This window comes from Oncorhynchus keta, chromosome 37 (genome assembly GCF_023373465.1).
Source record: "Oncorhynchus keta strain PuntledgeMale-10-30-2019 chromosome 37, Oket_V2, whole genome shotgun sequence".
In the NCBI taxonomy this organism is placed as follows: domain Eukaryota; kingdom Metazoa; phylum Chordata; class Actinopteri; order Salmoniformes; family Salmonidae; genus Oncorhynchus; species Oncorhynchus keta.
This window is the reverse complement of record NC_068457.1, coordinates 5,830,759-5,855,419: the sequence shown is the minus strand read 5'-3', so window position 1 is coordinate 5,855,419 and position 24,661 is coordinate 5,830,759. Positions and strand designations below refer to the sequence as shown.

The 24,661-nt window shown below is 42.6% G+C and overlaps 1 protein-coding gene across 1 annotated transcript in view; it reads right to left on the bottom strand.

Annotated features, from left to right (window-relative positions):
- The window catches only part of nalf1a (NALCN channel auxiliary factor 1a), a 72,441-nt gene extending 48,421 nt beyond the window's left edge, over positions 1-24,020 (bottom strand). Inside the window, exon 1 of the mRNA XM_035754918.2 lies at positions 22,769-24,020. Within this exon, the coding sequence (XP_035610811.1) occupies positions 22,769-23,473 (705 nt within the window). The 5' untranslated portion in view covers positions 23,474-24,020. The remainder of the gene's footprint in view (positions 1-22,768) is intronic.
- Positions 24,021-24,661: the final 641 nt, after the last annotated feature.

Genomic DNA, 24,661 nt, shown 5'->3' with positions numbered 1-24,661 from the left:
CAATATTGGAAACTCACTTCGCCTTCACAAGTCAGGTGCTTTTAAATACATGGACAGATAAGGAAAGGCCTTACGACAGACTAGCGTCCTGTCCAGGGCAGGGGTGTACATGTACGTCAAGCTGCCTCATGTTACAGAAACAGTAGATAGGCTCCTGCCCTTATTGGCCGTTCTGACTCAGGCAATGCTATTTAAACATCTGGAAAATGATTGAGGATCCGGAATGCAGCCAAAATATCCTCTCCCCAAAAGCTTCAAGTTTGTACCTGAAACTAATTAACACCGGACATGGTCAGCCCTTGAGAACAATACACAAAAGGTACGTGATTGGATCAGACAACCAGTCAATATCTGGTGTGACCACGATTTATCTCATGCAGCGCGACACATCTCCTTCGCATAGAGTTGACCGGATTTTGATTGTGGCCTTTGGAATGATGGCCCACTCCTCTTCGATGGCTATGTGAAATTGCTGGATATTGGCGGGAACTGGAACATGCTGTTGTACACATTGATCAAGAGCATCCCAAACATGCTCAATGGGTGACATGTCTGGTGAGTATGCAGACCATGGAAGAACTGGGACATTTTCAGCCTCCGTGAATTGGGTACAGAACCTTGCAACGTGGGGCCGTGCATGATCATGCTGAAACATGAGATGATAGCGGTGGATGAATAGCATGACAATAGGCCTCAGGATCTCAGACAATGCTATTTACACATCTGTAAAATGATTGAGGATTCGGAACGGAGCCAAAATATCCTCTCTCCAAAAGCTTCAGGTGTGTACCTGAAACAAATTAACACCGAACATGGTCAGCCCTTGAGAACAATGCAGGTAGGGGAGTGGATCAGACAACCAGGTGGATCAGACAGCCAGTCAACCACGATTTACCTCGTACAGTGCGACACATCTCCTTCGCATAGAGTTGATCAGGATGTTTATAGTTGATCAGGATGTTGATTGAGTCCTTTGGAATGATGTCCCACTCCTCTTCGCGGAATTGCTTGATATGGGCGGTAACTGGAAAATGCTGTTGCTGTGCTTTCAAATTGCCATCGATAAAATGCAATTTTGTTTGTTGTCCATAGCTTATGCCTGCCCATACCTTAACCCCACTGCCAACATGGGGCACTCTGTTCACAACGTTGACAACAGCAAACCGATCACCCACACGATTCCATACACACTGTCTGCCATCTGCCCAGTACAGTAGAAACCGGGATTCATCCACGAAGAGCACACTTCTCCAGTGTGCCAGTGTCCATCCAAGGTAAGCATTTGCCCACTGAAGTCAAGTAGGACGCCAAACTGGAGCCAAGTCAAGACCCTGGTGAGGACGACGAGAAACGCAGATGAGCTTCCCTGAGACGATTTCTTTGGTTGTGCAAGCCCAGTTTCATCAGCTGTCCAGGTGGCTGGTCTCAGACAATCCTGCAGATTAAGAAGCCAGATGTGGAGGTCCTGGGCTGGCGTGGTTACAGTTGGTCTGCAGTTGTGAGGCCATTTGGACGTACTGCCAAATTCTCTAAAATGACAATGGAGGCAGCTTATAGTACAGAAATGAGCATTCAATTCTCAGGCAACAGCTCTGGTGGACATTCCTGCTGTCAGCATGCCAATTGCACACTCCCTCAAAACTTGAGACATCTGTGGCATTGTGTTGTGTGACAAAACTGCACATTTTAGAGGGACCTTTAATTGTCCCCATCACAAGTTGTAATAATTATGCTGTTTAATCAGCTTCTTAATATGTCACACATGTGAGGTGGAAGGATTATCTTGGCAAAAAGAGAAATGCTCACAAACAGGGATGTAAACAAATTTGTGCAAAACATTTGAGAGAAATATGCTTTTTGTGCATATGGGATCTTTTATTTCAGCTCGTGAAACATGGGACCAACACTTTCATGTTGCGTTTATATTTTTGTTCATTGTAGATCGACTCAGGGTTTTCTAAAGCTAACCAGCTACAGTTAGCTTCACATTCAAGCTCTGGCTTCATTTGTTCTGCTATGGTGGATATTGCTCGTCCGCCTGCCACTAAGTCTTGCGGGCTTGTAACTGTGCGTGCTTTTCGCACATGGCTAGTTAAATGCCAAACTCTTGATTGAGACAATGCTAAAACATCGATCCATGGGCGAGTCAGTGCCACCTTTTCATTTGTGCCAAAATCAAAATGAAAGAAATGTTATTTAGCAAATAATTCAGCAAGCTATAGTGTGAAATAGGCTTTTAGAAGTGATGTCTTTATTACTTATCATTAATGCTGACTTTGGTGTGCTCATCAATCCCACTTCTGTTGATAAAATAATTGTATTAAGTTGTATCAAATTTTCTGACGTTTAAAATGCTTTTTGTCATCACTGAATTTGTAATGTGATGTATTTAACATTTTTAAAAATTAAACACAAATAAACATTTGATTCATAAAATACTGGCTCTGTCATCTTTCACAAATGAAGGGGATGATGATGCAATCTTCGCAAGAGGGAGGAAATCTAATTTCATTGGTCCTCAACTTGTGGCCCAGCAGTAACAGTGCGTGGGTAAAATCACTGGGGAAGTCAATCAAGAAAAAAAGCCTAATAACAACCTGTGTGTTGTGATAATTGTGTTGTTTGCTTTATAACCTGTTAGTTCATATGCCTTGACAGTGTGATCTGTATTCAACCATATATTTGTTTCATTACAAAACCGGGAAACAACATCTGTCCCGTGAAGTTCACAAAACATATGGGGAACAATGTATGGATTTATGGTTTGGAGAATTAAATAAAACCACAAGTCCAAATCCCTATCTCCATCCATTGCTAATTTAGGAAAGGGGCGGTTTTAGCTACCTACCTAGCCCCGGGTGGACAACAACACAACAAGATGCAACAATTGAAAAATAATTCTGTCAATGTTGCCGTTTGCCTTGTGATGTGATTAGTCTGAAGCCAAATTCAAACTGGCTTCCCTTGATACTTTGTTTTGGTGCAATAGTAGCATTCACAGCTGAGCTTGCTCAGTTTAGCTCAAAGCTGGTTGGCTATTATGTTATATTTGTTTCTATCAAAGGAGGCCAAATGCTAGTTGGCTTTCCTTGCATTCAATGGTATGGGCGGCAAGAATGTCATACTCTTTCTGACCAGAAAGCATCAGATAGATACACTACACATACCGAGATACGGGGCTACTGTTTAGGTCGCTCTGATTCTTTCTAGGGCGAGATATATTCAGCCTCTTGCGAACTGAAAGAAAGTTATGAAACACAGAGTTGAAAGATAAATTAATTAATTTTTTTAATGTTTTTTTTTTCATGGTCTATTTTTGGGAGAAGCCTGGCTTCCTTTGGCAGCCATGAATACATGTCAAATTTAATTCAGGGTAAGTGGAGTTAGACGTGAGTTAGCCTGCCCTAAAGCAGGGTAGGTATGAAGGATTCGTTGCCTGGCGAAAAGGTTTGCCACTTTTGTATGACCAGTTACCCTGAGTTGAACTCAGAGTTGGCCAAAGTTACCTCGCTACCACCTAAAATCTGTTTCGTAGGATACCCATTGCTCAATTACCCAACAACCCAACTATAAGTGACCCAACTGGCTGGGTCAAAATAACCCAACGTGTGTTCTGTCCAATATTTACCCAAATTGGGTTGTTTTTAACCCAGTATTTTTTTGAGTGAACCAGAGAGAGAGAGAGAGAAAGTGGGAGCAAAGAAAGAGAGACTAAGAGAGAGAGCTCTGTGCTCCTCCCACCAGGCCCTAGAAGATGATAGCATTGGTGCTAATGAGAGATACAAAGGCCCCTGTTCACACCTGTGAAACAGAGACCCCTCCATGTTCCTTCATGAACATAATTAGAAATGTCGCGCAACGCTAACTAGCATTTGAATTTTCTCTCTCTCACTCTTTCTCGCTCCCCCTCTCACTGCTAATACTCACTCATAATGTCCAGGCCCTCCAACATGCAGATACAATTTCATGAGGAGCAGACAGATAGAACCCCCCCCCACCCACCCTCACACACACACACACACACACACACAGAGTCACACACACTTGCTCACACACACACAATATACACACACACACACACACATCATGAACAATATACACACACACACACATCATGAACATGCACACACACAGTCATGAACATACACACAGACACACAGTCATGCCCACACAAACACACACAGTCATGAATACTCATAACGTTCCATTTATGTCCATTCATGATGTCGATATGTTTCATTAAACATAAAAAGGTTAATTATTTGCCATGTGTCTTACAAGCCTGGAAAGGGGGGTTCTACTAAGCTAATGTATGGAATTGTTTTAAGATGGTCTGACCATGGATCATTTAGCTACTGTATATGATTTTGAATTTTTGGAACGCTTTGGGTATCTTTTTTATTTTTTATTTGATAAAATATTGAATTTGGTCTTCACTACTGTAGCCCATAGAAACATACTGAATTACATATTCATAAATAGCAAAAAAAAGAACAGTAAAAAAAATACATAATAATGAATAAGGTTTTGAAGTGTCTGTCCTTTGTCGAGGAGATATAAGAAAGAGCAGGATTTTTTGGGGGGGTTTTTTGGACATATATTTAACCCCTTATTTTTGGTTGCACAAAGCTACATGCATACTTCCATTCATTTGTAAAGGTTACCTTCTTAAGAGTCCTGTGACACTTTTTGGGGTCGTAAGGCAAAAGGGAGAACACCATCATGTTCATGAGAGTCTCATATTTCTATAGAGTGGTCGTATTTCTATACCAAACCGTTGGGACGTTTACAGTCGTTTTCGTGAGAAGACCGATTTTCGGGATGTCTCATAGTCTGACAAACACCGCTGTAGCTCGGCCACCTTCCACCGCAGATGCGAAAGGCCGACATAGACGGATGTGGTGGATTGAGATGGAACCTATGATCTGTGGTTTAAATTGACTGATTTTGAAGGGGATTTGTTTTATTATGTTACTTCGATTGTCACACAGGTCCGTCAAAAGACTCTTCATTATAAAAATGTTAAAAATCAATTGCTAACATGCATTGGTTAAAACTGAAGTCACATTGTCAAAACTCTTCACAACAGTCAGCGGAAACAGAAGTGTAATGTGGACCAAACTTTTGAATCATTTTTCATTTCTTTCACACAAAACGCATTCATTGACCACATTCTTCGAAATCCATTAACTATTTTCTCATTCATACTCCACCCCCTGCAAAACTATTTATTTGTAGCACATGTTTTTCAAATGCTAACGCACTGTTTCCAAAACTGTTAAAAACACATTAAAAACAGAATGATGGCAAATGTGCATTTCTCAGCTGAGTGTCCTGTTTTTAGTCTCGTTGCCAAACAGGGTACATACACAGCTATGCGTAATGTAATGTACTGTAAAACTGTATATTTACTCTATTTTGGAGAATAATGGAGATGGAAGCCAGGCAATCTGCACATACATTCATCTTTGTGGATGAAGCTGGATTCAACCTGGCAAAAAAAAACACTGCATGGGGAAAAAATGTGATTGGACAGAGAGCAACCGTAGATGTTCCAGGCCAGAGAGGAGCTAACATGTGTGCAGCACTGTCCAATGATGGTTTGCTGTTACACAAACCACTCATTGGCCCCTAAAATACAGAGAGGCTCATTTACTTTCGAGATGACCTGCATGATCGACTTGTGCCAGCGGAGGAGAGAGGGGCAAGAAACTCCCTACCATCATTGTTGTGTGGGATAATGTGGCATCCCACCACTCTGCTGCAGTCACAGACTGGTTTGCTGCACATCCCAGGATGTCAGTCCTATTCTTGCCTCCATACTCCCCCTTCCTAAACCCCATAGAGGAGTTTTTCTCTGTGTGGAGGTGGAAGGTTTATGACCACCATCCACATGACCAGATGTCCTTACTGGATGCCATGAATGCAGGGTGTGGAGACACTTCTCCTGAAGACTGCCAGGGTGTGGAGACACTTCTCCTGAAGACTGCCAGGGTGTGGAGACACTTCTCCTGAAGACTGCCAGGGTGTGGAGACACTTCTCCTGAAGACTGGCAGGGTGTGGAGACACTTCTCCTGAAGACTGGCAGGGTGTGGAGACACTTCTCCTGAAGACTGACAGGGTGTGGAGACACTTCTCCTGAAGACTGGCAGGGTGTGGAGACACTTCTCCTGAAGACTGGCAGGGTGTGGAGACACTTCTCCTGAAGACTGGCAGGGTGTGGAGACACTTCTCCTGAAGACTGGCAGGGTGTGGAGACACTTCTCCTGAAGACTGGCAGGGTGTGGAGACACTTCTCCTGAAGACTGGCAGGGTGTGGAGACACTTCTCCTGAAGACTGGCAGGGTGTGGAGACACTTCTCCTGAAGACTGGCAGGGTGTGGAGACACTTCTCCTGAAGACTGGCAGGGTGTGGAGACACTTCTCCTGAAGACTGGCAGGGTGTGGAGACACTTCTCCTGAAGACTGGCAGGGTGTGGAGACACTTCTCCTGAAGACTGGCAGGGTGTGGAGACACTTCTCCTGAAGACTGCCAGGGTGTGGAGACACTTCTCCTGAGGACTGGCAGGGTGTGGAGACACTTCTCCTGAAGACTGCCAGGGTGTGGAGACACTTATCCTGAAGACTGCCAGGGTGTGGAGACACTTCTCCTGAAGACTGCCAAAGGTTGGATTAGACATCCCAGAAGATACTTTCCAAGATGCATCGCCAGAGAAGACATGTGATGTTGATGAGAACTTGTGGCCAGATGCAGGAGAGGGAGAACTAGAACACCCACAGTACTTTACAGTATGGGTGGTTAGACTAGACTATGTTGTTGATGTAATTTTGTTTGCAATTATTATTGCAGCCCTGGAATTTCAGGAATTTGTTTGTTTAACTTTGTATTTTTCACAAGTAAATTACTATATGCAAAGATATAGAAAGAACTAAAGGCTACTGAAGCAAATTGATTCATTCTTGTACATATACTTTAGTACAGTCAATAAAGTGAAAAGGTGTTCATTCTTATTCTATCATGAAATACTTATTTATGTGAAAAAATCATTCAAACTTTAATGAAAAAAATTAATAATTTATGTAATGGTCCCTGTTGTTAGTGTTTTTTTTAGGTCAGTGTGTTATGGGTGACAATAAATGCTTTCTGAGTGAGAATTGTTGCCAGTGTTATGGTCGAACGAGCTTATTTTGAGACATGTATGAAGTGTTTTGGTGGTTTGAGTGAGTTTTGGAGGTGAGATTAACTGTTCGGCCAAGATGCATGTTGGCAATGCAGACTGTGTGAAGAGATTTTATAAAGTGGCTTCAGTATTGACCGATGCTTGTTAGCAATTGAACTGTACCGGTGAAACCCTGAAATACATTCACTCAGGTAGTTCATCTTTATGATTTACCATTCACAATGATGATGTGGTCCAAACCACTGAGTAACTTGAATTTCGGCATTACTTATTGTAACTTTACAATAACAATACTTACAGTAAAGCTATAATAAACCTTCAGAGGGAAGATATTCTAATGAATGGATGGATAGATGGATGGATGGGTGGATGGATGGACTGACTGATCATGTTTACTATCTTTCAAGAGGAAAATATGGCAACAGCTCACAAATTTCTTACACGACATACATTTATGTGATGTACAGTACCAGTCAAGAGTTTGGACACACCTACTCATTCAAGGTTTTTTTCCGTATTTTGACTATTTTCTACATTGTAGAATAGTAGTGAAGACATCGAAACTATGAAATAACATACATGGAATCATGTAGTAACCCCAAAAAATGTTAAACAAATCCAAATATATTTGATATTTGAGATTCTTTAAAGTAGCCACCCTTTGCCTTGATGACAGTTTTGCACAGCTCTTGGCATTATGTCAACCGGCTTCATGAAGGTAGTCACCTGGAATGCAATTCAATTAACAGGTGTGCCTTAAAAGTTCATTTGCGTTTGAGCCAATCAGTTGTGTTGTGACAAGGTAGGGGTGGTATACAGAAGATAGCCTATTTGGTAAAAGACCAAGTCCATATTATGGCAAGAAAAGCTCAAATAAGCAAAGAGAAACAACAGTCCATCATTACTTTAAGACATGAAAGTCAGTCAATGTGGAAAATGTCAAGAACTTTGAAAGTTTCAAGAACAGTCGCAAGAGCCATCAAGCGTTATGATGAAACTGGCTCTCATGAGGACCACCACAGGAATGGAAGACCCAGAGTTACCTCTGCTGCAGGGGATAAGTTCATTAAAGTAAACTGCACCTTAGAATACAGCCCAAATAAATGCTTCACAGAGTTCAAGTAACAGACACATCTCAACATCAACTGTTCAGAGGCGACTGTGTGAATCAGGCCTTCATGGTCGAATTGCTGGAATCAAACCACAACTATAGGGCACCAATAATAGGACCAGACTTGCTTGGGCCAAGAAACACAAACAATTGAAATCTGTCATTGGGTCTGATGAGTCCAAATTTGAGATTTTTGGTTCCAATCACTGTGTCTTTGTGAGTCGCAGAGTAAGTGAACGAATGATCTCCGCATTTGTGGTCCCCGCCGTGAAGCATGGAGGAGGATGTCTGATGGTGTGGGAGTGCTTTCCTGGTGACACTGTCTGCGATTTATTTGAATTCAAGGCACACTTAACCAGCATGGCTACCACAGCATTCTGCAGCGATACGCTATCCCATCTGGTTTGCACTAAGTCGGGCTATCACTTGTTTTTCAACAGGACAATGACCAAACCACACCTCCAGGCTGTGTAAGGGCTATTTGGAGAGTGATGAAGTGCTGCATCAGATGACCTGGCCTCCACAATCACCCAACCTCAACACGATTGAGATGGTTTGGGGTGAGTTGGACCGCAGAGTGTAGGAAAAGCAGCCAACAAGGGCTCAGCATATGTGGGAAATCCAAGACTGCTGGAAAAGCATTCCTCATGAAGCTGGTTGAGAGAATACCAAGAGTGTGCAAAACTATCATCAAGGCAAATGGTGGCTACTTTGAAGAATCTAAAAACTAAAATATATTTTGATTTGTTTAACACTTTGATGGTTACTACATGATTCCATATGTAATATTTCATAGTTTGTCATAGTCTTCACTAGTATTCTACAATGTAGAAAATAGTACCGATAAAGAAAAACCCTTTAATGAGTGTCTAATCATTTGACTGGCGTTTGGAAAGTTCTCAGACCACTAGACATTTTCCACATTTTGTTATGTTAAAGCCTTACTCTAAAATTGATTAAATTATTTGTTTTTCCCTTCACCAATCTACACGCAATACCCCATAATGACAAAGCAAACACAGGTTTTTAGAAATGTTGGAATACTTATTTACAGATCCTTTACTCAGTACTTTGTTGAAGCATCTTTGCCAGCAATTACAGCCATGAGTCCTTCTTGGGTATGATGCTACACGCTTGGCAAACATGTATTTAGGGTGTTTCTCTGATTCTTCTCTGCAGATCTTCTCAAGCTCTGTCAAGTTGGAAGGGGAGCATTGCTGCATGGCTATTTTCAGGTTTCTCCAGAGATGTATGATCGGGTTCAAGTCCGGGCTCTAGCTGGGTCACTCAAGGACATTCCGAGACTTGTCCCGTAGCCACTCCTGCATTGTCTTGGCAGTGTGCTTAGGGTCATTGTCCTGTTGGAAGTTGAACCTTCGCCCCAGCCTGAGGTCCTGAGTGCTCGGTAGCAGGTTTTCAACAAGGATCTCTCTGTACTTTGCTCCGTTCAGCTTTGCTTCAATCATGACTAGTCTCAAAGTCAATGCCGCTGAAAAACATCCCCACAGCATGATGCTGCCACCACCATGCTTCACCGTAGGGATGGTGCCAAGTTTCCTCCAGATGTGACGCTTGGCATTCATGCCAAAGTTTTCAATCTTGGTTTCATCAGACCAGAGAATCTTGTTTCTCATCTCCGAGAGTCTTTGGGTGCCTTTTTGTAAACTCCAAGCGAGCTGTCATGTGCCTTTTACTGAGGAGTGGCTTCCAACTGGCCACTCTACCATAAAAGCCTGATTGGTGGAGTGCTGCAGAGATGGTTGTTCTTCTGGAATATTCTCCCATCTCCACAGAGGAACTCTAGAGCTCTGTCAGAGTGACCATTATGTTCCTGGTCACCTGCATGACCAAGGTCCTTCTCTCTCGATTGGCTCAGATTAGCCGTCCGGCCAGCTCTAAGAAGAGTCTTGGTGTTTCCAAACTTTTTCTATTTAAGAATGGTAGAGGCCACTTTGTTCTTGGGGAACTTCAATGCTGCAGAACTGTTTTGGTACCCTTCCCCAGATCTGTCCCTCGACACAATCCTGTCTCGGAGCTCTACGCTCAATTCCTTTGACCTCATGACTTGTTTTTTTCTCTGACATGCACCGTCAACTGCGGGACCTTATATAGACTGGTGTTTGCCTTTCTAAATCATGTCCAATCAATTGAATTAGCCACAGTTGGACTCCAATCATGTTGTAGAAACATCTCAAGGATGATCAATGGAAAGAGGATGCTCCTGAGCTCAATTTCGCTTCTCATAGCAAATGGGCTGAATATCAAATAAAATAAATCAAATTGTATTTGTCACATTCGCCGACTACAACAGCTGTAGACCTTACAGTGAAATGCCTACTTACAAGCCCTTAACCAACCATGCAGTTCTGAAAAATAAGCGTTAAGTAAAAAAAAATTGATAAGTAAAATATGTAAAATAAAATTAACAAGTAATTAAAGAGCAGCAGTAAAATAACAATAGTGAGGCTATATACGGGGGTACCGGTACAGAGTCAATGTGCGGGGGCACCGGTTAGTCCAGGTAATTGAGCTAATATGTACATGTAGGTAGAATTAAAGTGACTATACATAGTTAATAAACAGAGAGTAGCAGCAGTGTAAAAGAGAGGGGGGGGGGGCAATACAAATAGTTTGGGTAGCCCTTCGATTAGCTATTCAGGAGTCTTGTGGCTTGGGGGTACAAGCTGTTAAGAAGCCTTTTGGACCTAAACTAGGCGCTCCGGTACCGCTTACCGAATACTTACGTAAATAAGGTATTTCTGTTTGAATGGGGGGGGTTGCAAAATGTTCTAACTTTCTAAAAACCTGTTCTAGCTTGGTAATTATGGGGTGTTGTGTGTAGATTACTGGGGGGAATTGTGTATTTAATCCATTATAGAATAAGGCTGTATCGAAAAAACAAAATTTGGAAAAAAGTCCAGGAGTAATGAATACTTTCCAAAGGCACTGAATACACACCTTATACAGTACACCACACTGACAATGAAGACACAGCTGACAACTTCGTTTAGTCCTTTTTGTTTCCTGTTGTAAATCCTACACAACCACACACACATATCCTGAGACATCATTCATTGCCTTTCACTATGTCACAGTATCTTTATCCGCCACCCTCGAAGGAGACACCTGTCACGTCCTCCTACTCCTTCTCCTCCTCCTGAGTTTCCCTCTCACTCATCACTTTTGGCTGTTCTCTCTCTCTCTCTCTCTCTCTCTCTCTCTCTCTCTCTCTCTCTCTCTCTCTCTCTCTCTCTCTCTCTCTCTCTCTCTCTCTCTCTAATATAATAATATATCTCACACACAAACACATTAATAATCTATATTTTTTCCCTCATAATCTATCTTTTTTCCTTGTTTCTGTGTATGTGTGTATAAAGAGAGGGAAAGGGAATGAGGGATCATTCCCTTTCCCTCTCTTTATACACACATACACAGGAACAAGGAAAAATGTATCTCGTCCCTCTTTCCTCCCTCATTCAGGAAAACAAGCATAATGTAGCTGTGATTGAATTGGGCTGTATCTCATTCAGGGATGGTGGGAGGAAAGGAGGGAGGGAGCGGTGGTGGGGTGGTGTACCCGCAGGGTGTACCCACAGCATGTAGTATAGCGCATCACACACACACACACACACACACACACAACAGTAGAGGAAAGGAGAGCCTTATCCTCCAAGGAGACAATCACACACAGCCACAATGCTGTTCCATCGGGAGGGGAGGGGTAAGGGAAGGCCAGAGTCACGGTGACTAGTGGCGGTGCCATGCTAGTGACATGCTAACTCAATCAGCGGCCAGTCGATTCAGGAGCCAGCCCTCAGCCCTGGGAACCGAACAGTAGCAACAGTGGCTTGCAAAAGTATTCATCCCCTTTGCATTTTTCCTATGTTGTTGCCTTACACCCTGGAATTAAAATGGATTTTTGGAGGGTTTGTATCATTTGATTTACAGAAAACTTGAGCGTGCATAGCTACCCCCCCCAATTAAAACAATGCATAGCTGAACACCGCAGCTCAATCAGGTGTAAGAACATTGACTATCCAGTAGCAGCTCACTTTGTTGAAGCTAACTATTACATCTCCTCCCTCAAATACACAGGCATTGAGCATGTTAACATTGAGGAGGAGAGGAGAGGAGGTAACATTGAGATCCTACAACTACAAAGGGAGGCTTATTGGATATCCTATTGACTCCTAGTAGTCTGAATATTGACTTTGATCTCAGGCCCTTGATCGCAGAACACGTTTTCCTTTATGAACAAGTCTTATAAATGGAAAAATAATTTTTCCAGCTTATTAACGTACACCTAATATGTTCCCCCTGTTGATGATGATCATTATATATTAAGGTTGAACCAATATTACATGTATCAAAAATTAAATACAAAATTATGTGAAATTGAATGAAACAATAATGTATGTTGATGCTAACATGATGTACAATATTCCATTATGTTTCTATATGATAACAATAGCACAATATATTTAATATGCCATTTGTGGATGTATTTCAAGGCTTATCTTCAAACTCAGTGCCTCTTTGCTTGACATCATGGGAAAATCAAAAGAAATCAGCCTCGACCTCAGAAAATAAATTGCAGACCTCCACAAGTCTGGTTCATCCTTGGGAGCAATTTCCAAACGCCTGAATGTACCACGTTCATCTGTACAAACAATAGTACGCAAGTATAAACACCATGGGACCACGCAGCCATCATACCGCTCAGGAAGGAGACGTGTTCTGTCTCCTAGAGATGAACGTACTTTGGAGAGAAAAGTGCAAATCAATCCCAGAACAACAGCAAAGGACCTTGTGAAGATGCTGGAGGAAACCGTTACAGAGAAGATCTTTGTTTGAACTATTTTGTACATCAGTTGTACAATTTGAGTGTGAACGGGGCCTATAAGAGTCAGTAGTCAACTTGATCTCATAGTTTCACTTCGGGATTTGACGTATTTGGATGAACGTCGTTTTTTGACCCATTAATTCCGCGTGGTTACAGGGTCAAAACAGAAACATCTCAAAGGGTTACGTTTAGGTATTAATTCAGAATGGTTAAGGTTAGGGCTATGGTTTGGTGAAAGTATCAAAGTAAATAATAAACAAAAAATAATTGAAGGGTTATTTTTATGGTGAGCGCTGAGGACGGCATATATCGAAGTCCTCGGGACCTTTTCAAATATCTGAAATTGTTGTGTGTTTCTAGTGACCAGTCTGCAATAGGAGCCATATACTGTGCCTTGAAAAAGTATTCACCCCCTTGGCGTTTTTCCTATTTTGTTGCATTACAACCTGTAATTTAAATACATTTTATTTGGATTTCCTGTAATAGACATACACAAAATAGACCAAATTGGTTTCAGTGAAATGAAATAATTACTTGTTGAACTTTTTTTTTTAAATGGAAAAGTGGTGCGTGCATATGTATTCACCCCCTTTGCTGTGAAGCCCCAAAGTAAGATCTGGTGCAACCAATTACCTTCAGAAGACACATAATTAGTTACATTGCACACAGGTGGACATTATTTAAGTGTCACATGATCTCAGTATATATACACCTGTTCTGAAAGGCCCCAGAGTCTGCAACATCACTAAGCAAGGGGCACTATGAAGACCAAGGAGCTTTCTAAAAAGGTCAGGGACAAAGTTGTGGAGAAGTACAGATCAGGGTTGGGTTATAAAAAAATATCCTCAACTTTGAGCATCCCACGGAGCACCATTAAATCCATTATTAAAAAATGGAAAGAATATGGCACCACAACAAACCTGCCAAGAGAGCCCACCAAAACTCACGGACCAGACAAGGATCTGCATTTTGCATCCTGTAGCACAAACTCAAAAAAGTTGTGACACTGTAAAGTCCATGGAGAATAACAGCACCTCCTCCCAGCTGCCCACTGCACCGAGGCTAGGAAACACTGTCACCACCGATAAATCTGCGATAATTGAGAATTTCAATAAGCATTTTTCTAAGGCTGGCTATGCTTTCCACCTGGCTACCCCTACCCCGGTCAACTGCCCGGCACCCTCCACAGCAACCCGCCCAAGCAAATCAAATCAAATTAAATGTATTTATATAGCCCTTCTTACATCAGCTGATATCTCAAAGTGCTGTACAGAAACCCAGCCTAAAACCCCAAACAGCAAGCAATGCAGGTGTAGAAGCACGGTGACTAGGAATAACTCCCTAGAAAGGCCAAAACCTAGGAAGAAACCTAGAGAGGAACCAGGCTATGTGGGGTGGCCAGTCCTCTTCTGGCTGTACCGGGTGGAGATTATGACAGAACATGGCCAATATGTTCAAATGTTCATAAATAATAAGGCAGAACAGTTGAAACTGGAGCAGCAGCACGGCTAGGTGGACTGGGGACAGCAATGAGTCATGTCAGGTAGTCCTGAGGCATGGTCCTAGGGCTCAGGTCCTCCGAGAGAGAGAAAGAAAAAGAAAAAGAGAGAGCACACTTAAATTCAGACAGGACACCGAATGGGACAGGAGAAGTACTCCAGATATAACAAACTGACCCTAGCCCCCCGACACATAAACTACTGCAGCATAAATACTGGAGACAGTAGCCCCCACCATTTCTCCTTCACCCAAATCCAGATAGCTGATGTTCTGAAAGAGCTGCAAAATCTGGACCCCTACAAAATAGCCAGACTAGACAATCTGAACCCTCTCTTGTTCTCAATTTTCCTACCTGGCTAAACAAAGGTGAAATAAAAAAATATTTAAAAAGGGAGGGCATTATAGAGGCAACAAAGAGACCAAAGATAACCCTGAAGGAGCTGCAAAGCTCCACAGCAGAGATTGGAGTATCTGTCCATAGGACCACTTTAAGCTGTACAATCCACAGAGATGGGCTTCGCGGAACAGTGGCCAGAAAATAATAAGCAAAAAAATGTTTCGCCAAAAGGCATGTGGGAGACTCCCCAAACATATGGAAGAAGGTCAGATGTGACTAAAATTGAGCTTGTTGGCCATTAAGGAAAACGCTATGTCTGGCGCAAACCCAACACTTCTCATCACCCCGAGAACAACATCCCCATAGTGAAGCATGATAGCGGCAGCATCATGCTGTGGGGATGTGTTTCATCGCCAGGGACTGGGAAACCGGTCAGAATTAAAGGAATGATGGATGGTGCTAAATACAAGGATTTTTTTAAGGGAAACCTGTTTGTCTTCCAGAGATTTGAGACTGGGATGGAGGTTCACCTTCCAGCAGGACAATGCATATTGCTAAAGCAACACTTGAGTGGTTTAAGGTGAAACATGTAAATGTCTTGGAATGGCCTAGTCAAAGCCCAGACCTCAATCCAATTGAAAATGTGTGGTATGACTTAAAGATTGCGGTACACCAGCAGAACCCATCCAACTTGAAGGAGCTGGAGCAGTTTTGCCTTGAAGAATGGGCAAAAATATCAGTGGCTAGATGTGCCAAGCTTCTAGAGACATACCCCAGGAGAAAGTATTAACTTGGAGGGTGAATAGTTATGCACGCTCAAGATGTCTGTTTCTTTGTTGTATTTCTTGTTTGTTTCACAACAAAAATTATTTTGCATCTTCAAAGTGGTAGACATGAGGGGTGTAAATGAAATGATACAAACCCCCCAAAAATCTATTTTAATTCCAGGAAGTGAGGCAACAAAATAGGAAAAATGCCAAAAGGGGTGAATACTTTTGCAAGTAGAAAGTGATGGGTTAGAAGAAGCCTATATCACCAATCCATAAAGTAAAATGTAACATTCATATATGGCCAGTTATGTAAACTTTAACACTGATTTATCCTGCAGTAGATGTCATTCAATTGGTAACATAGATGTTTGTCTTCTTCTAATGCCTCTAAAAGGGAAAGTAATCTAAAAGTAACGGAATGTAATCAGATTATGTTACTGAGTTTGAGTAATCCAAAAGTTACATTACTGATTACAATATCGGACAGGTAACTAGTAACTGTAATGGATTACATTTAGAAAGTAACCTACCCAACCCTGATTGTACATGACCTGTTTGTCTGACAAGGGGGGAATCTAGAGGGATCACTCACTCACGTGTGGTGAGGGAAGGATGATTCATAGTAATGGCTGATACCATTCCATTAATTCTGTTCCAGCCACTACTTAAACACACACATACACATGCACACACAGACACACACACCCACAAGCACCATGCTCTACCAACTGAGCCACAAGTATCTATGTCCAGATGTTTCCATACAACTCTCTGAAGAGTGACCTCTCTTTGGACCTGCCCCTTGTGACAGCAGTCAATTGGCCAACAGAACGCAATGCATCAGGCACGCTATATTGTGACACATAGCGACTCTAGCCTGGTCCCAGATCTATTTGCTCTATCTTGTCAACTCCTATTCTCATTGTCACACCAAACATTGACAATAGGAATTGGCAAGTCAGCACAAACAGATATAGGACCAGCCTGACATAGTGAATCTATGGCAAAAGCATGTAGTAAAGATAGAAACAACACAAAAATCACCCTATTCCCTACTTAGTGCACTACTTTTGAGGGCTCTGATCAAAAGCAGTGCACTATATATGGAATAGGATGCCATTTGGAATGCAAGCATGATTGTTGGGGTTGGAATAACTGTTCCAATACTGAAGCTCTGTAATACTTTACAGTAATTGGACAGTGAGATATATGCCGAAGTTAATAAAGTGTGTGTGACCGTGCTAACACCTCTGAGTTCATATACACACCACTGGGACAAGACTCCCTGTCCATGTCTCATCAATGAGAGAGAGGACAAACACACCCTTTACACTTTAAAACCGGATAAGTGCTGGCTACTCAAACATGTGCTATTTTTTAAATGGTGTGTTTTGTGTAACAATTTTTAAAACGTATTGTGTACATAATGTTGCTGCTACCGTCTCTTATGGCCGAAAATAACTTCTGGACATCAAAACAGCGATTACTCACCTTGGACTGGAAGAAACTTTTTCCTTTAACGAGTCCGATGAGAAGGATATCATGCTTTCACTGGAACCGGCCCAGGTACCTGCCTTTTGCGTGAAGAAAAGATGCAGGACAAGGCGCCGCAGATCGAGCTGCCTTCTGAGAATCCGTAGGCGAGTAAACTCCCACTGACATCTGTTTTTCTTGCTAACGTGCAATCATTGGAAAATAAAATTGATGACCTACGATTAAGATTATCCTACCAATGGGACATCAAAAACTGGTAAATCTTATCTTTCATATAGATGTGGCTGAACGACGATATGGACAATATAGAGCTAGCGGGATTTTCCATGCACCGGCAGAACAGAAACGCTACCTCTGGTAAGACGAGGGGTGGGGGTGTGTGTCTATTTGTCAATAACAGCTGGTGCGCGATGTCTAATATTAAAGAAGTCTCGAGGTATTGCTAGCCTGAGGTAAAGTAACTTTATGATGAGCTATAGACCACACTATATACCAAGAGAGTTCTCATCGTAGCCATCTATTTACCACCACAGAATGAATCTGGCACTAAGACTGCTCTCAACCAACTCTGTAAGGCCATAAGCAAAGAAGAAAATGCTCACCCAGAATCGGCACTCCTAGTGGAGGAAGGGGACTTTTATGCAGAAAAACTTAAATCAGTTTTACCAAATTTTTACCAGCATGTCACATGCAACCAGAGAAAACTAAATCCTAGACCACGTTTACTACACACACAGAGATGCACACAAAGCTCTCCCCCACCTTCCATTTGGCACATCTGACCATAATCATATCTTCCTGATTCCTGCTTACAAGCAAAAACTAAAGCAGGAAGTACCAGTGACTCGCTCAACACGGAAGTGGTCAGATGACGCGGATAATGGGCTACAGGACCATTTTGCTAGCACAGACAGGAATATGTTCCGGATTTCATCCAATGGCATTGGCTTCATCAATAACTGCATTGACGACGTTGTCCCCACAGTGACTGTGCGTACATATCTCAACCAGAAGCCATGGATTACAGGCAACATCCTCATCGAGCTAAAGGCTAGAGCTGCTGCTTTCAAGGAGCGAGAGACTAATCCGTACACTTATAAGAAATCCTACTATGCCCTCAGATGACCCATCAAACAAGCAAAGCATCAACACAGGATAAAGATTGAATCCTACTACAGCGGCTCTGACGCTCATCGCATGTGGCAGGGCTTGAAAACTATAACGGACTACAAAGGGAAACCCAGACGCGAGCTGCCCAGTGATGCAAGCCTACCAGCCTTTTATGCTCGCTTCGAGGCAAGCAACACTGAAGCATGCATGAGAGCACCAGCTGTTTTGGATGACTGTGTGATAACGCTTTCGGTAGCTGATGTGAACAAAATCTTTTAATAGGTCAACATTCACAAAACCGCTGGGTGAGACGGATTACCAGGACGTGTACTCAAAGCATGTGCGGACCAACTGTCAAGTAACTTCACTGACATTTTCAACCTGTCCCTGACCGAGTCTGTAATACCTACATGTTTCAAGCAGACCACCATAGTCCCTGTACCCAAGGAAGCAAAGGTAACCTGCCTACATGATTACCACCCCGTGGCACTCACATCAATAGCCATGAAGTGCTTTGATAGGCAGGTCATGGCTCACATCAACAGCATCCTCCCATCATTAAGTTTGCTGATGACACAACAGTGGTAGGCCTGATCACTGACAACTATGAGACGGCCTATAGGGAGGAGGTCAGAGAACTGGCAGTGTGATGCCAGGACAACAACCTCTCTCTCAGTGTGAGCAAGACAAAGGTGCTGATCGTGGACTACAGGAAAAGGTGGGCCCAACAGGCCCCCATTAACATCGACGGGGCTGTAGTGGAGTGGGTCGAGAGTTTCAAGTTCCTTGGTTTCCACATCCCCAATGAACTATCATGGTCCAAACATACCAAACCTTTCCCCCTCAGGAGACTGAAAATATTTGGCATGGGTCCCCAGATCATCAAAAGGTTCTACAGCTGCACCGTCGAGAGCATCCTGAACGGCTGCATCACCGCCTGGTATGGCAACTGCTCGGCATCTGACTATAAGGCGCTACAGAGGGTAGTGAGAACGGCCCGATACATCACTGGGGCCAAGCTTCCTGCCATCCAGGACCTATATAATAGGCGGTGTCAGAGCAAAGCCCATAAAATTGTCAGAGACTCCAGTTACCCAAGTTATGTTTTTTTCTGCTACCGCACGGCAAGCGGTACCAGAGCATCAAGTCTAGGACCAAATGACTCCTCAACAGCTTCTACCCCCAAGCCATAAGACATTTACATTTACATTTAAGTCATTTAGCAGACGCTCTTATCCAGAGCGACTTACAAATTGGACTGCTGAACAATGAATAAAATAGCCACAAGACAATTTACATTGAATATGCATATATAATAAACAGTGAGTAGCAGCAGTGGGGGGCACTGCTGCTACTCACTGTTTATTATCTATGCAAAGTCACTTCACCCCCACCTACATGTACATATTACCTCAACTAACTTGTACCCCACACACTAACTCGGTACCCTGCCCCCTGTTTATAGCCTCGATATTGTGTTACTTTTTATTATTACTTTTTATTTTAGTCTACTTGGTAAATATTTTCTTCTCTTCTTGAACTTTACTATTGGTGAAGGGCTTGTAAGTAAGCATTTCACAGTAATGTCTACACTTGTTGTAGTCGACAAATACAGTTTGATTTGATTTTGTCAATTTCCCAGTGTGCCTTGCCTTTTTTTTATCCATTTGTATAGTTTCCACCCATGACTGTATTTGTTAGTGACTGAGACATGGTTGTTGAATTCATCCATTTTCAGTCCTTTGGACTGAGTTCCTAGGTGAATATTATCATTGTAATTGAACCACTACATATATTAGAAGGCCTTATATAGTGGCCTGAAACTCATAGTTTACAAGTAGGGTTGCAAACTTTCGCAAACATTTTTCCAGTACTCTTCCAACCAGGATTTCTGGAAATCCTGGGAAATTTACTAGAATTTTGAAACACTAACTGTAAATGACATTATGCTGGTTGAGAATTGTTTTCACCCGCAACCTGCAATCATAATGACTGCTAGGATTAAGAACCATTTCCCTTATCGATGCAAAAATTCAATGATTGAATCAATCAATCAATGTACATGCATAAACACAGATATTAAAAACAATTCCAAAAAATCTACCTGCAGTAGAGTATGCTGGGAGAAAAAGTTAATTTGTTATCATACTGTATCTTTAAAAAACAAATATTGGTGTGACTTCTCATTTAGTTTTGAGTCAGTGCCATATTAACATTTTTAAGTGATAATGACTTTTCATTGCCTTTGAGTACAACTTACTAGATGTATTTGAGTTAAAAATGCTTTGGGGTTTAGAGTGATGTCCTCAACATCCATCATCTGCCTGTCAAAACCAGGGATGAAGGTGGTACTGGAGGAGCAGTTGAGACACCATGAGAGAGAAAAAGAGGATGAAATTCAAAATGTATTTTTTTTTACAAATTAACTGAAAATACTGATAAGAGAGACGTGGTCCTTCTGTAGCTCAGTTGGTAGAGCATGGCGCTTGTAACGCCAGGGTAGTGGGTTCGATCCCCGGGACCACCCATAACATGACTGTAAGTCGCTTTGGATAAAAGCGTCTGCTAAATGGCATATATTATTATATATTATAACTAATCTTAACCAACATTTGGTAGTGATGGAGATGTCCCTTGATAATTATCAAACAAATATGAGCATGTAGGCCAATGTTTTGGTTGTGTTACCTCATCATTGTCGAACCACAGTAAGCTCCACAAGGACGAAAGCATCCTGCCAAAAGTAACCTGCCAAAATCATCATAAAATAGTGTGGCTGTTACTGCATCCTCATCACAGTGATTCCTGGCCTATTGGTGGGAGGCTGGGAGCTGTCTTTTCAGCACCACACACACACACTATTATCATGACTCATATGTTGGGTTTACAGACACCTGTTTTCATAGAGCACTTCAGGTGAAACTGACCCAAGATCAGTGTCTAGGAGAAGCTCGATCCCACACTGTGCCCCCTGTGTGGCTTTGGATATCATGTAGGCTAGGCCTATCTAATCTACTGGTGCATCATCAGTATAAAGAGCATTACACTTCAACAGTCAACCAACAACACTATAGGCCTACTTTACGATTTCCACAACGCTGAATAAAACATTTTGAATCAATCTCCCTCTGTTGTGTTGATCTTTCACGTGAATGAATAACATGAGGTGCGCTACTGTAGCCTATGTGTGCATACAGAATCATAGTCATATTCAAGCAAATGCATTTATTTAATTGATGATTTATCATGATTTGTTTGTTTGTTGTCACTGACTGGTTCATGAATACTGACCGCCTGGCTGCCATTCGCTTGGAGCTCGCCTTTCTATAGATGGATCTCAGCACCATGGACAGCTCTCACACACGTCCATGGTGGCTGTCTGGCTGTCGACTATTAAAAAAAATAAGATTCAAACTAAACAACAATTCTATACTGAAACTCTAAAGGCACAGGAAATCTCACACCAAAAACCCTGAATGCACTATAAACGATGTTTTCCATCAGGCTACTCGTGAATGTTGCATACAATTACCGGATAGAGATGGCAAGGGCACACTGAAACATAGACCTCTAATTTTAATGGCTCTTGACCAACCAGTCGGTGAAGTGTAAAACAATACTACAGGTTCGGAGCTTCCTCCAGGCCACATAGTCATATTTGAGGTATAAATTATGTGATAAAAAGAGAGCAGCTGTCGTAATTCTGTGTCAACGCCATTGTCGAGATTACGACTGATAAGACTGCCCTGGGCTACATACAGCAGGCGAATAACGAGCTGTACCAAATGCGACGGGGGGAAAGGCCCTTCCAGCGGATTAGGAATGGAAGCCACCGGTGCCCTGTTAACGTTATTGAAATGTACTCAATGTGGAGTGGAGTGGCCATGGCGGAACACCTGGCACCAGTGGCCGCTCCACCGCATGCGCAGCTCAATACTGAAAAAAGACCACCACCTGCGTGTGGTGCGGTGCGGGATGATGCATGAATAGGAAAATAGTAGTAGCTATTGTAATCTTTGCCATATACTAGCCTAGCACAAAATAAAATATCGAAATCAATATTTTACAGAAAGAATTAACGTGTAAATCTGGCTGATATTTGCTTGGAAATAATAGCCTATTTCTAGTGAAATTATGGAGCCTGTGGAAGGAAAGTTAGGACACCTCATGGCCTTGCCCTTTTCCCATTCCACAACCGATTTAAAACTCCTCGATTGTGGAAAAAGCAACCAAAGACACACATGCAAGACCTTAGACTATAAGGCCATATGCTTCTCATCCTGTTTGAGCCTTCTGGTAAGAGAGCAGAGGATCTCCTTGAATCTGACATCCGTTACCATGACGATCGACGACTGTATGAGACCAAACTGCATCTATTTAGGCAAAACCAACAGATTGGGGGACGATCCCCGTCAGCCTACCTTACATTCATCCATGCATGTTCTCACTGAATATGCATCCGTTTCATATTTCTGAGTCATAAGCTCAAATTCCTCATATTTCTCCAGGGCGTGTTGGTCGTAGCGCTGGTACGCCTGGACGCACAGGCTGCACCTCGCCACATCTCCTTCAATAATCACGTCAAGACTGCAGTTCAAATTGTCCGGACTCGTAGACCCGTAAAACAAATCCAAAAGAGAATAAGAATTACAAAAGGAAAGGTACAAATCACTTATATTTACAGTCCGGGTCCCTTCTTTTCCCGAAAGGTCCTTGCACAAATGGTCGGCGTCATCAAAAGTAAAGCAGTTTTTAGATAAACTATCGCGATGGCAAGTTTCAAGTCGCCACAAAGGTTTGGTAGAATTCCCTACAAAAATAGCATATTCATTTTCTCGGAGGCTGCTGTGTGCTAAATGGAGGCTGGATGATGGGATGGGGTTTGCAGACGGGTAAACTCCCATGTCCGTCAATGCAAACTTATCACGGGTCCTTGTCAATTTCGCCTCGGCGCAGAACCATAAGTGATCAGAGAGCAGAATGGTTACAAACAAGAGTGAAGCCAAGGACAGTCGCCATCTCTGGGCCCGCTCTGAGTCGGTGAATGGCTTTTCGTTCTCGCGGGGTTCTAGCCAGATTTTGAAGCCGTCTTCTTGCTGCAGACACGTCCAAGCACCCCTGGTCATATTTTGGTAACGCGCTTCTTCACCGGCCGACTCCACCGTGGGGGTTTCTCTGCCACAACATGCATTGACTTGGGGTCTAATTTGCGTTTTTCGCCTCTTAAATGTTGTGTCGTGGGTGGTGCTGCTGCTTTACCTCCGCGATTATCTGTAATTCACATTCAATTAATGTGTTGGAGGAGATTAAGCCGTGATTTGATGGGGCCGCGTTCTCCATGGCTCTCCGATGAAGATGCTAGTTTTCTGTAGCAACATGTCTCGCTTCCCCCTCCTCTGCTCTAGCCTGCGCTCAGCACTGGTCCTTTGTGTAGACCCGTTTTACGGCAAGCTGCATTTACGTTCGCCTTGAATCCGCCGGTGGTGGCTCTCGGATGAGGGCTGGGTTCTATGTCAGCCCAGTGATTTTCGCTTACGTGTCTGCTAGTCGGCAAAGTGCCAGAGATGTTGTCTTTTGATGTCCACTGTCATCTTGGTCCTGGGTTAGTTGTCGCCATCGTGTTCTTCTTGGAACACTTTTTTGAGGTGCTGTGTCGTGCGCGACATCTTTAGAGTTGCGACCGTTCCATTCTGACGCACCTGAATGGTCTGTTTTCAGAAGGTGCAGGATCCGTAGGATCAGCTCAACAGGTAGCCTAATGGATGACAAAATAGAATATGAAATATTTAACCTCAGTCACAAAACGCAGCCATAGCGTTCGAGTGATAGCTGTCCATGATCCTGAAACCGGGAATGGTTTCATTTCTGTAAGCGTTCCCCCACTAATGGAGTTGAATGCAAAAAATCAAATTAACGATTCAAACTTTGCACCTGGTGTAAAGGCTTAGTTGATGTGACCCATAGGGGTTGATGTGTGATCTGTATGTAAAGCATGCATGCATTATTTTAGAAATATTACCGAATTATGGCCATGTAAATACCATCAAGGTCTAAAGAAAGAAAAATACACAGACTCCTTTCATTTGCTTTGTCATGTTCATCAGGTGCACCTCATTATACAATCATCATAAGAACATAACATTTAATCATGGCATAAAACATCCAGGGTGTTGTCATGTTCTCGCACAAAGATAGAACACAATCAATCATTCAGGGTGATATGGGTTCAGGATTGTATCCAAGGAAACTGATCATGTATTGTGTGGTTTGTTTGGCTGTGGACCTGCTTTTTCGGAGTGGCATAGTGTTTGTTT